Source organism: Triticum urartu, chromosome 1A (genome assembly GCF_056163025.1).
Source record: "Triticum urartu cultivar PI428250 chromosome 1A, HENAU_Tu73, whole genome shotgun sequence".
In the NCBI taxonomy this organism is placed as follows: domain Eukaryota; kingdom Viridiplantae; phylum Streptophyta; class Magnoliopsida; order Poales; family Poaceae; genus Triticum; species Triticum urartu.
Window position 1 is genome coordinate 340,959,955 of NC_141873.1, and position 13,170 is coordinate 340,973,124.

Sequence of the window (13,170 nt, forward strand, 5' to 3'; positions counted from 1 at the left end):
CCGCTTCATAAATAAATTACGTTTGAAATACAAATAGTTACATTTATATTGATTCACTACGTAAAAATTGATATAAGAAAACAAAAAATACGTTATAAGACCAGAAATATCGCATTTTATGTATGTTTTACACTATGTTTTACGTTCGTAATTTTACGTAACATAAAATATTTTTTACGACGAGTATATATTTTCTTAAGTTCTCTTTTTACGTATGAAATAAGACAAAATTTACGGAACCTAAAAATACGGTGCATTGACGTCAAAATAGAGAGGGGTGAAGAATAACTATTCCTCACCCAGGGTGACGAATAGCGCGACCCTATATATTTCTCATGTACATGACGAACATTTTTCTTTACAGATTTAAAGTTTTTTGCATGCCTTATTAAAAAATTCAAATACTTAATTAATACTCTCTCCGTCCCAAAATAAGTGTCTTTACCTTAGTACAATTTTGTACTAAAGTTAGTATAAAGTTAAGACACTTATTTTGAGACGGAAGGAGTATTTTTTAAATGCTTGATTAAAATTTTTAAATACATTATTAAATCTTTTCCTACACATTGTATACATTTTATATACATGGTAAACATTTTCTCTATACAAATTTAACATTTTTCGCCTGTGGCTCCTGCGCACTGGGCCGGTCTATTTATGTAGGCGCCTGACGCGAGCGGGTCTTGCTATAAGCGAGACATTGGCGCGTCCTGCGGCAAGGGCCGTGCTATGCCAGGCCCTTTTTTTTCTTTTGCGGTTGCTATGCCAGGCCCTTTTACATCCGGTCCGGGCGGGGCCATGTGTCCAGGTCTGCTCTAGCCCAGCCAAGCCTTCCGCCGAAGCCCATCCATAAAGATAGACTGACCGAGATTCAGACATAGTCAGACGCAGGCGTCAGCAGAAGCAGAGCAGCAGGCGATGGCCGGCGGTAGCCTGGACCTCCCCGTGGTTGACCTCGCATCCCCCGACCTCAAATCCGCCGTGGACGCCGTCCGGAAGGTTGCTCGCATGATTTCTCTGATTCGTGGAACCACCAAGAAGCGTCACGCCATGTGCGATTTGGTTTGGTTTTACAGGCATGCGTGGAGAGCGGGTTCTTCTACGTCACCAACCACGGGATCCAGGACGGCCTGCTGGAGGCGTTGTTCGCCGAGAGCAAGAGGTTCTTCGAGCTGCCGCTGGAGGAGAAGATGCTGCTGCAGAGGAACAGCAGCCACCGGGGCTACACCCCGCCCTACGCCGAGAAGCTGGACGAGTCGTCCGAATTCCAGGGTTAAATCCAGTTCCTGATCTACCTGAATCGATCTCTGTGTTAAATTCAAGTAGTACGTATAAATTATGGCTCAGGATACGTGCCAGGTTACCAATAGTATTGTTTACTGAGATGGGAAGCTGTTCTCTTCGAGCAACATTGTTTACGACTTGTGACATTTAAAATTGAACAACTAGCTGAACGTCATTACTTTGTCTGCAGACAATAGAATACTCACATGATTCTTTTGAAGCCAGGATAGCTAGAAGCCTAGAAGTATTTGTCATCGTGCTTCAGTTACTTTGTCTGCTCAGATGTTGTGGTGGCCTGGTGGGGAGAGAGTTAGTTAGTTACAAATGCAGCAGAGCAGAATAGGGGTTGAAGAACCCATTGATATTATCCTCAGTTCCTCACATCCTATAGCTTGAAGCAACCACCGCGTCTTCTAGACTTGACCTTCGGCATTTCTGCTGTTTCTAGTGATATATTGTGATCCCTGATTGTGAATTTTGTGATATTGAGCAGGAGACCTCAAGGAGAGTTTCTACATTGGGGCGGTCAGGGATGTAGATATGCCGAATGATCCTAACCAATGGCCTCCTAAAGGTGCTTAATCTGCTTTGCCATCTCTTAAGAACTGATAAGTTTGTTAAATGTCATCCTTATAAGTATATATAGACATCAATCGTGTTATTTGAGTCTTCTCCTTTTTTGCCTTGCTTTTTCTCAACATACAAAATGAAACGTTCTGATTAATTTAACTGCAGAGCGCTTTCCATCTTGGAAGGATACAATGAAGCTGTACCATGAAGCTGCACTGTGAGTTTTTTTCCATGTCTCAGCAAGATGAAATCGATCAATTATATTACCAAGAGCATTGCTTCAGACTTCCAGTGTAGCATTTGTATGTTCTTTTTATTGAGCTTTCTAAAACAGGAATAGTCAATTTTGTTTCTGAATTCTGATTACCAACCAGGGCTGCTGGCAAAAGGATACTCTCTCTAATTGCTCTGAGTCTGGACCTAGAAGCTGAATTCTTTCAGAAGATTGGTGCAGTCGACTGCTCTTCAGAAGTTATTCGGCTATTGCACTACCCAGGTTACATCATTGTCTTTCCTTTGTGTCATTTGAAAGAATCAGAAGTTCTATTCTAATTATATCCCGTGGAGAGGTAGATACATGCTTTATGTTGCCTTTTGTTTGTTCCTATTCATTTTCATGGTTGATGATGGTTGCTTGGGTGGCTTCTTTCACACACTAGCTTAATATCAGTGCTTTGCCATGGATCAAAGTCATACTGTTCAAACATAGGCTAATTTGGCTATGCACTCCGTGCCACGCCTTCAGTCACTACATTCTCGCCTCCAGTCAATTGTCCATGCCACATCCACATCCCTCATATTACTACCTAATAACTAAAATCCCTTGCATCATTGATACTTCAACAGATTTAGTGTAGAAAGCATACTTGCAACCTCTAGCTATGTTCTTTTAGCAGCAGGTCCTATACATTATGCTGCTTAAAGCTGCACTGCTAATCAGGACGAAGTCTGATAATACTACAGAATCTAAAAAATGAAGTATGCATACCTGTAAAAAATCTGCCACGCCCAAAAGCGATCACCTGTAGTTGACCAACAACACAAGTTCTCTACAAGGGCAGCAGTTCCAACATGGGCAGTGGCGCTGCAAGATTTAGCATAGCAATTTGAATTTTGAAACCCGGCTGAAGGGGATTGTAGCGAAAAAAGAATGGAAAAGAATTCCAAGTTTACTGTAGGTGAAGTAAACAGGCCTGATAAGTATTTCCTTACATAGTACTCCCTCTGATCACAAATATAAGATGTTTTGGATATTTCAATATGCACTACATACGGACTGAAATGAGTGAACGAACACACCGTGTGTTATATACATCCGATTCAGATTTTTTTTAAAACATCTTATATTTGTGAACGGAAGGGGTATTCCTTTTCTTTTTCCTTTCTAAATGTTATTTTTGTAGAGAAAACAGAATGGAAAATAATAAAAAGTTTACTGTAGGTGAAGTAAACGAGTCTGATAATGGAAATTATGGTGCATCAGCTCATTCAGATTATGGAATGATAACTCTTCTAGCAACAGATGGCACTCCTGGCTTGCAGGTACTCTTTCAGTTAATTCTTCAACTTCATTTTTGTTCTCTTGTGCAGCTAATCACTCATGTACAAAATGTATGTTCAAATTTTTTGGTTGAGCAGGAGGCTACGTTTTGCCACTTCAACAAACAATAAATCTTGTTTTAGAAAAGTAGAAATCATGACATCATTGCTTTTGCATTTATAATTTTATATGCTGGATACTTGCACTGTTGTGGGTGCAGATATGCAGGGAGAAGGATAGGCATCCCCAGCTCTGGGAAGATGTTCGTCATGTTGATGGGTAAATATGTTGCACTAGACATATGTTGCATGCTTTTAGACAATATGTTGCAGGTATGACAAATGATCCTAACAAATCTTGTGAACTTGTAGGACCCTTATTGTTAACATTGGCGATTTGCTAGAAAGGTGGACAAATTGTGTTTTCAGGTACTACATTTTTAACATGTTGTGTGGAATCCATCATGTCTGCAGTAGCAGTTGTGCCAGAAATTCTGAAATGCTCAGAAGGTTCTTCTGGATTATGATGTCTTGTGCACTTCTGGTCCAATTTATCTCTGCAGAAACCTTGTGTACGAAAAAAAAACTTTGATCGTTTGCACCTTTTTCTGTAACTTGCAGATCTACACTTCATCGGGTTGTTGCAGTTGGCAGAGAGCGATATTCTGTGAGTATCCTAACTACTTAATTCAGATTTTTCATAAAGGGTTTTCAGTTACTATCATTGTTTATAACATATCTCTTGAAGAAGTCAGGTGTGGCTCTTCTTTCATGGGAAAACCACCACCAGTAACATAGAAGTAGCATCGCAGCTCATAGATTTATGATTTAATGTTAAAGCATGTTTTATCTTTTACACACGTCTTCATATGCATCAGGCGGCTTACTTTCTGGACCCAAGACCCGATCTAGTGGTGCAGTGCTTGGAAAGCTGTTGCTGCGACGCATATCCTCCAAGGTCCTCTTCTTTTACCCGAAGATTTTAGTGGTTACTACTCCCTTCGTCTCATAATATAAGTCTTATATTATAAGACGGAGGGAGTACCTCTGTACCAAAATATGAGACGTTTTTGTAGGGAGTATATGTTAAAGATTGATTGTCACAATTCTTGAAGTGCCTTTTCAGGTTTCCACCTATCACGGCGGGTGACTATTTGAAAGAACGATTAAGTGCCACATACAAATAACTGAAGACAGAGTTGTATTTCCTGTAAAATAGCAATGTGTACTATGACCGTAAAGGTAGTTGTATTTCAGTACAGTTGTAACGGTTCTAGTGCATGTCTGACTAAATCTGTATCGTCATAATATGGTCGCACAGAAATAAATAAACGGTGCGTATCCTCCTCTTCTCCGTTTAGCTTGTTACTCTATTGAGGTAAGTGGTTTCCATGTCCATCCATCTCTCTCTTGACGACGAGATGTCACAAGTAGTATCTCTTTGTTCATACGAACATCTTCGTTTACCTGATCGACGAACACGGCCAATATACCCATCTAGAAGTTGACATGCACCGGCGGTCTAGTCTAGACTCAACAAGCAGTTTGAACCTAAAAGGCTCAGGTGCGCGAGCCCGAGACGACGACGGGTGTCACTCGTAATTGACATACTCTGTCTGAAACACTCAGATTCGTCCAGAAACTGACCTGCATGACTCGATCAAAGCCAGAGAAAGGTCAGAGCCGAAGTCGCGAAAGCTTGAGCCCGCGGGTTGAGTGGCGCCAGTTGATTAGCCACCCATACCATGATACCAGGTGAAACTGTGAAATTTGGACCAAGACTCAAGACTAGTTCTGAATGGTCAAGTTAAAAGTGTATGTTGCTATCCAAGTCTCGGCCCAACAAACAAGCCAATGTCAGCCGGTGTCGAGGAATTCCGTGCTCACAGTTTTATGTTGACAAGTAAGTACTACAACAACAGCATCACTAAGATGCAGAAGCCTTCTTTTTGGAAAAAAAGTACTACATGAACATGAACATTTGCTGCTTTACAAGCAACAAATTAATGGCGCTGCATGGAGATGAAACACACGCACAGGTCAGCTTCAGTACGAGAAGAGCTGTACCACTTTCTGAGACTGCAGAGGAGAGCTGGAAAGAAGTTGACATTTGAGGGTGTTCGGGTGCTAGTGATTTTCTTACGTCCAAGCAATCCATGTAACTCATCTCCGAAGCTGGCTTACATGGAGCAAGAGATTTTGTGTATTATCTTGTTGTTGATCTAAGGTAGGTCATTTCTGCCTGGCCTTTCAGACCCTAAGAAGTCAAATGGTTTTTTTTTTTTTGAGAAATCACCGGGGGAGGAGTTCCTCCACCTGAATATATTACTCAAAGTGGCCATTATGCCAAGAGAGTGATCCAGTTTATAAGGGAAACCGGATCGAAAACCTGAACAAGTTGACCCCGTTTATAAGGGAAACCGGGCCGAAAACCGTACAAGTAACAAGATTACAAAAGGATGAGAAGAACATGATGCCCAAGATAAGGCAGGACCTAGCTAGTAGGCGAAAAGGACCATCACCACGAGAGACACAAGTAGATGTAGGGTGTCGTCGAAGGATCACAATACCAAGACTTTGCGAGCAACCTAACACACCGCACCGGCGTGCATACCGAACCCACGGCGCAACACAGGAGCGCCACAATCAACGAGTGCCAAGCACGAACCTTGACTCGGAGCTCCGCCAATGGAATTCAGAACGATTAGCAAGTTGAGGAGGCTTCTTGCGTCGTCATTGAGCAAAGATGAACCGAGACAATCCCAAGAGCACGAAGCTCGCCACAACACAACGGTAACCATGGGGGGGGGGGGTCTTGAGCCTACACAGCAACAGGGACGACACAAAGGCACCACCGCCGCCCCCCAACAGAACACCACCAAAGACACACAAAGGGTAGAGATGGCAGCTCCACAACACGGATCGGTGTTGTTGCCAGACCCCAACACACACCACCGTCGACCCCGAGCTAGTCGCACCACCACCACCGACATCCCCACCTACCAAACAAAATAACCTGGCCAACTTCTCGATGATGCCTTCAAGAAGGGGGGTGACGCACGCTTGCGCCGCCATCATCGGTTCCAGGCGGACCTAGAAGCAGAGTTTCCTCCGAAGTTGAGCAAAAGGTGGCGAGATCAACATTTCAACGACGCCTTCAAGAAGGTTAGTGGCGCCCACGGGCGTCACCGTCGTTGGCTCTGAGCAGAGCATGGCTTTCGCCAAGTTGAACATACACACACCCTATGAACAAATTATTTGAGGTAGGCCGCGAACCTGCATCACCATGAAGCATTGGGCCATGGCAGCCCCGACGCCGCACATGGCCAGAACTCCACCTCCCAGCCACCCACTGCCGTGCAGCCAGCAGCGAGCCGCCACCACGCCACTGGACGGAGTAACCGCCGCGCCACAAAACTCGCCGAGGCCGAAGTCGCCAGATCTGGTCAGCACCGGACTGGGATTCCCAACCACGCCGCCCGACGAGCGTCAGGCCAACACCGCTGTGCACCACGGCGCGCCCAGCCAGACCGGAAGAAGGTCAGACCAGCGGCCGTACCACCACCCGAGTCGATGCAGCACACGGATCTGGGCACACAGCCCCGCCAGACGGCCATCCCCTTGCCGCATCACCACCATCCCGGAGCGCATCTTGTGGGTGTGCGCAGGAACCATTTGGATATCAAGGGAGAAGTTGGGGCTCGGGAATTGGCTATCCCACGCCGCCAAGCGCCAGCTCGCCGACGGCCGCCGTCGGAGCGGGCGAGCCAGAGAGGAAGGGAGGGCTTCCATGCCACCGCAACCAGCCGGACAAGCAGCTGGGGAGGATCTCGCGCAACACGCATCCGCTGCATCCGCCGAGCGCACAGCGCCAAGGGGCAGCAAGCCGCCGGAGATGCAGCCCGCTTGCCGGAGAGAGGAGGACGGGCTGCCACCTCGTCGCATCCAGCGTCGGAAAAGCTGCCCGAACAACCGCGAGAAAGATGGATTCGAGGGAGGAGTGCGAGCCCCCAGTTCCAGGAGCAGGCCTTCGCCGCCGCCGGCGACTTCGCCGGCAGCGGCGGCGTGGGGAGGGGGTGGAGGCGGGTGCTGGTGGATAGGGTTGGGGGCGCCCCGGTGTCGCCCCTGAGAGCGACACGGGAGCGGGGACTCTGAAGTCAGCTTGACTCGGGCCACAAGTGCGGCATTTGTGGACTGTTGGGTGCGACGGGGTGGCGGCGGCAGCGAAGGCCTGCTCCTGGAACTGGGGGCTCGCACTCCTCCCTCGAATCCATCCTTCTCGCGGTTGTTCGGGCAGCTTTTCCGACGCTGGATGCGACAGGGTGGCAGCCCGTCCTCCTCTCTCCGGCAAGCGGGCTGCATCTCCAGCGGCTTGCTGCCCCTTGGCGCTGTGCGCTCGGCGGATGCAGCGGATGCGTGTTGCGCGAGATCCTCCCCAGCTGCTTGTCCGGCTGGTTGCGGTGGCATGGAAGCCCGCCCTTCCTCTCTGGCTCGCCCGCTCCGGCGGCGGCCGTCGGCGAGCTGGCGCTTGGCGGCGTGGGATAGCCAATTCCCGAGCCCCAACTTAGCGTTGAGCATTGTCAAATCAATCGCTAGATTTTCTCCCATCTGGAACCACTTTGACGCTACCTGACCTCATACAAGAGGTGGACACCTTACCACTAGCACTACTTCCTCTCGGAAAAAGAAAGAAAGAGGAAGAGCATAAACTTATATGTTACTCCATATGTTTCAAGGATTAAGAGCATCCTTGCTGGCTGGCTACGTGGCCCATGTACCCTTAGAAAAAACTATATTTCAAAATGAATTCAGCTGACTTCCTTATCTTCGCATAAAAAGAAATAGTTGACATTTTGATTGATTTGTTGACTATGATTTGATTAAGTAAGTAGTTCATGGTCTTACAATGCTGCACGCACACCCTACCACTATGAGCGCATTCGGAAAATTGAGTCGGCATGTCTTGAGATTAACGAAGTCGTCACAAACACCTCATAGTTGACGGGCACGTCATACCACTGAAAGAATAATGCCGGAAAGTTAGAAATAAATCCAGAAAATATACAAGCACACATGAAATTTAGGACTTGAACCCGGATCGGATGGTTCCACCACAAGAAACCTAACCATATAAGATATGGTTAGTTCGTCTTACACCATATAATTGTGTAGTTTATATTGTAAATTATATAATATATACAGTTAGTTGACAATGAACACTCTTTTAAATGGAACTAGCATAACGTCCAATTGTCTGCCCAACAGCTGTATGCGACGCTCATCAGTGTGATGTTCTATTCAAAATAGCCAACTTTGCAAACTTTAAATACCATCAAAAGCGAATCTTCTTTTCGTATATGCGTTGGATGTCATATTAATAAGGATAATCTCATAAAAGGAATTGATAGGGTTGTTCAAAATGTTTTTTTGTCAACCACAATATGTCTATTAAGCATATATATTTGAACCTTTTTTTAGCCGTATAACGTATTATTCAGGTGGCATCTAATTTATACCCTTCTTGGAGCGTTACTGGTATGGTTGGCCGCTGTTATAAATTGGTCGCTATGGTTGTGCAAAAATAATTTAATTTGATAAAAGGAAAATAAATTTTCATGTGTTCGTTATATCCTATGTACACAATGGCTTCATACTTGACGTAGTATTTACTGCCCGAAGGACCATTAATTGGTGATAGGTGTGCACGCTCAACTCCAAACAGTCATGGTAGACCTGTTTACCCAACATGGGTAGCGCCTAGCCTACAAGTCATGGTATACCAAGTATACCTTGTTCCTTAAATTTTCCTACATCATTCTATTGGTGATTTTGTCATATATGAGAGAGTATCTTTTTTGGATGTATGATGGTTGTACTATTTTTTGGCTATGTACATCTAGGATGCAGAGTTTTGAGCTTGAACCTGTTTTTTTATCCGCTTGATTTTGTTGTTTTTCGCAATTCCAAGCCTCCAACATTGGAAGCTAGTCTAGTATGCAAAATATTAGTTGACACCATACACAGAGCTAGTAAGTAGGCAAAATAAATGTTCGGATTAAGCTCATGAAAATGTTGTGTTCACTCAGTAGTAGTCGTAGTACAAAGCAAGCTTATTTCATCACTTTTGGTTGTCCATTGTATTTCATCACTTTTGGTTGTCCATTGTCGTAACACAAAGCAAAATTGTGGCACAACACAAACCCGCTGAAAAGTTTGGTCTCTTGATAGTAGATATAACTGTGTCCACTAGCAAATTAATAAGCATGATTTTGGTAGTGTGTAATGTGCCAAAAAGTGCTTGTCGGTAAATTGCTAATGAGCATGATTTCTTAGGTCACCCCCCTTAGATGGGATGAACCATCGGTGTATTTAGCAAACACCACTTTGGATCTATTGTATGCAACATTTCCTTATATTTCTGCAAGAGGCTGTTTTCAGGACTTAGAACCCGTGACCTCATGGTCACAAGGCAGCAGCTTTACCATTGCGCCAAGGCTCCCCTTCAAACAACAACCAAGTAAAACACCCTATCATATTTTCTCCATATCTGAAATATATAAGATTAAATTGGCATGGCTGACTTGTTTAACCACCATATAAAAAGTGAATGATACTTGATAAGTATAGTAAACGCAAGGATCAAAGTAATATTTTTTCTTTACTAGCAAACATAGACAAGTCATCACATTTTTTTATCTTAACATCTACCAAAATATAATATACATGTCACCAGATTTTGAACTCCCTTGCAGATTTTTTTGTTGGAAACACACAAACTTAGCACAATTTTGTCTAATATTAAAAGACAAATGACCGATACGATATTGTTGTACAGAAATACATTGTGTGGGAATTGTGAAAACGGAGTTATAGATGGTAAGCAATCTAGTGTTTTTAGTATATATGAATGTGCAGTTAACACATGATTTTTAGAAACTGAACATAACTAATTGAGTAATTAGATCAATTGGATGGCTAAGACTAAGATAGTTCATTTCAAAGCTTAACTTATAGAGTACTTCTTAGAAAGATAAGAGAAAATGATAATGAATCATCTAGAATTGGCTTGATGCCCTATTTTATTGAATTTCTGGAAAAGAATAACATGTGCTCTAATATGGAATGGATGGAGTATATGTTAAGGTGTTGCAAAACAAGGGTAAAGAGACAAAATGATCTTCGATACTGCCTCCATCCTATACAACTTTCACACAAATGAGAATGGCATGACACTTATGCCCTTATCTCGTCATAAGTTGGACTTTCAACTTAGTTAGTGAGTACTTATGACGAGATAAGGGCATGAACCTATTTTATTGAATTTTTGTCTTTATTTAACAACCTAAATTTTCAAGTTCGTGAGTACTTGAAGCCGGATGGTGATGTTGTGCATCCAATTCTCCAATCAAGTGATCTAAGGGCATCTCCAACGCTGACCCTCAAACTGGACATCACATTTGTCCGCGGACAGAGGGAAGCAGTCTGCAGACATGGATGTAGGAGGCGGCCATCCAAAGTTGTCCGCATATGCCGGTTACATTTTGGAAGAATTTTAATGAAAATGAACAAATTTGATGCATATTTGAACACAACGGACGATATTCATTCATACTTGGATAATTTTTACATAAAATAGGATGCCTTTTCATTTAAACCGGAGCAAATTTATTACATTTAGACATATTTTAATTAGACAAACTCTAAACCTAGCCTAAAATGAGCGAAGTCGCCCGTTCCCCATTTCCGGCCGGCCATGAGCCCCGAAAATTAAACCTCCGCCTCCTCCACTGCCATGAGCGCCGGGAACTAACCTCTATGTCGCCGCCAAGCGGCTAATCGGCCGACGACCTTGAGGTCGCCTATTCAACTGGAGGGGAATTGTAGTGGCCTTCATGGGATTCAAGCATCAGTGACCTTCTATGCACTACTCTTCCTTGCTAACGACGGCGCCTGCGGATGTGGCGGCTTTGTGGTCATGGCGGCGGGCCGCGACCGAGCTGACGACCTCGTCTTTGTCCTCACTCTTGCCAAACACCTCACCCGCCGCCTCGTCGAACTCCATGCACGCGGCTTCTAACTCCGCCTGACACTAGCGGTACTGCCAGTGCTCGCGGCGGATGTCGCGCGGTGCGTTAGGAGTCAACCAACGTGTCCTGCTCGGTCATGTCCACGTCCGACGCGATCACCGTGTCGGCGGTGAGTTTCTCCTTCACATGCCGGTGCTCATCGAAGAGTCGGAGGTTGTATGCTTGGTCGACCTACGCCCACCAAAACAAGGCTTCCACTCCGCCAACACCATTTTGGTGTAGTGAGCACGAGCCTCCCCTATGGTGATGCTGGCATGGAACGGTGAGCAGGGAGGTGCCGGCTCGTCATTGGCCATGTCCTCCATCGGGACGTCCGTAGCACCGGTCTTTGTGTGCCTGTCGGCCTACAAACCGGCAGCAATGGCGATAATCTCATGTTTCTGCTGGAACGAGAGGCTGTCCCAAACAACTTTGGAGGTCGAGGAGGCCATGTCGGGCATTGTGATGCCCCCGATTCAATCGTGCACTAATCATACATGCAAATGCGCACGATCAAGATTAGAGACTCACGAGAAGATATCACAACACAACTCTAAACACAAATTAAAGCCATACAAGTTTTATATTACAAGCCAGGGGCCTCGAGGGCTCGAATACATAAGCTCGAATACAAACGAGTCAGTGGAAATAACAATATCTGAGTACAGACATAAGTAAATAAGTCCGCCTTAAGAAGGCTAGCACAAACATCAATGTAGATAAAAGGCAAGGCATCTTGCCTGCGAGCCTCCTAACTAGTCCTAGTCGTCGGTGGTCTCCACGTAGTAGTAGGCACCGTCGGGGTAGTAGTAATCGTTGGCTATGGCATCTGACTCTTGGGATCCAACATCTAATCGCAGCAATCGGGTATAGGGGGGAAAAGAGGTAGAAAAGCAACCGTGAGTACTCATTGATACGTCTCCAACGTATCTATAATTTTTGATTGTTCCATGCTGTTATATTATCATTCTTGGATGTTCTACAATCATTATAGCAACTTTATATCATTTTTTGGGACTAACCTATTGACATAGTGCTCAGTGCCAGTTGCTGTTTTTTGATTGTTTTTTACTTCGCAGAAAATCAATACCAAACGGAGTCCAAACACAGCGAAACTTTTTGGAGAATTTTTTTGGACAGAAGACACACAATGGGCCAAGGAAGTACCAGAGGGGGGCTCCGAGGGGAGCACAACCCACCTGGGCGCGCCTGGCGGCCCAGGCACGCCCTGGTGGATTGTCCCCACCTTGGTCGCCTCCCGCATCGCCTCTTTGCTCTATAAATACCCCAAAAATCCAGAAACCATAGGGGAGTCGACGAAACACAATTCCAGCCGCCGCAAGTTCCAGAAACCACATATCCAATCTAGACACCATCACGGAGGGGTTCATCATCCTCATTGGTGCCTCTCCGATGATGCGTGAGTAGTTCATTGTAGACCTACGAGACCGTAGTTAGTATCTAGATAGCTTCCCCTCTCTCTCTCTCTCTCTTTTGATTCTTAATACAATGGTCTCTTGGAGATCTATTTGATGTAACTCTTTTTGCGGTGTGTTTGTTGGGATCCGATGAACTTCGAGTTTATGATCAGATCTATTTTATCCATGGAAGTTATTTGAGTTTTGATCTCTTATATGCATGATTGCTTATAGCCTCATATTTCTTCTTTGAATCTTTGGTTTATTTAGGCCGATTAGATCGATTTTTTCTT

At 44.7% G+C, this 13,170-nt stretch overlaps 1 protein-coding gene across 1 annotated transcript; it reads left to right on the forward strand.

Moving 5' to 3' along the window:
* The first annotated feature begins 829 nt into the window (after positions 1-829).
* On the forward strand, positions 830-4,747 carry LOC125510271 (kihadalactone A synthase LFS). Its single transcript, XM_048675409.1, has 11 exons — positions 830-999; positions 1,077-1,272; positions 1,778-1,858; positions 2,020-2,071; positions 2,229-2,350; positions 3,296-3,396; positions 3,615-3,673; positions 3,766-3,822; positions 4,015-4,060; positions 4,272-4,351; positions 4,520-4,747. Exons 1-11 carry the CDS (start codon positions 919-921, stop codon positions 4,578-4,580), a joined length of 936 nt encoding a protein of 311 aa, XP_048531366.1. The 5' UTR covers positions 830-918; the 3' UTR covers positions 4,581-4,747.
* The last annotated feature ends 8,423 nt before the right edge of the window (positions 4,748-13,170 follow it).

Coding starts and splice junctions, on each gene's coding strand:
- LOC125510271 (XM_048675409.1), top strand. CDS start 919: ATGGCCGGCGGTAGCCTGGACCTCCCCGTGGTTGACCTCGCATCCCCC. Junction 3,397..3,614: donor ATGGCACTCCTGGCTTGCAG/GTACTCTTTCAG, acceptor TTGTGGGTGCAG/ATATGCAGGGAGAAGGATAG. Junction 3,674..3,765: donor GATGTTCGTCATGTTGATGG/GTAAATATGTTG, acceptor GTGAACTTGTAG/GACCCTTATTGTTAACATTG.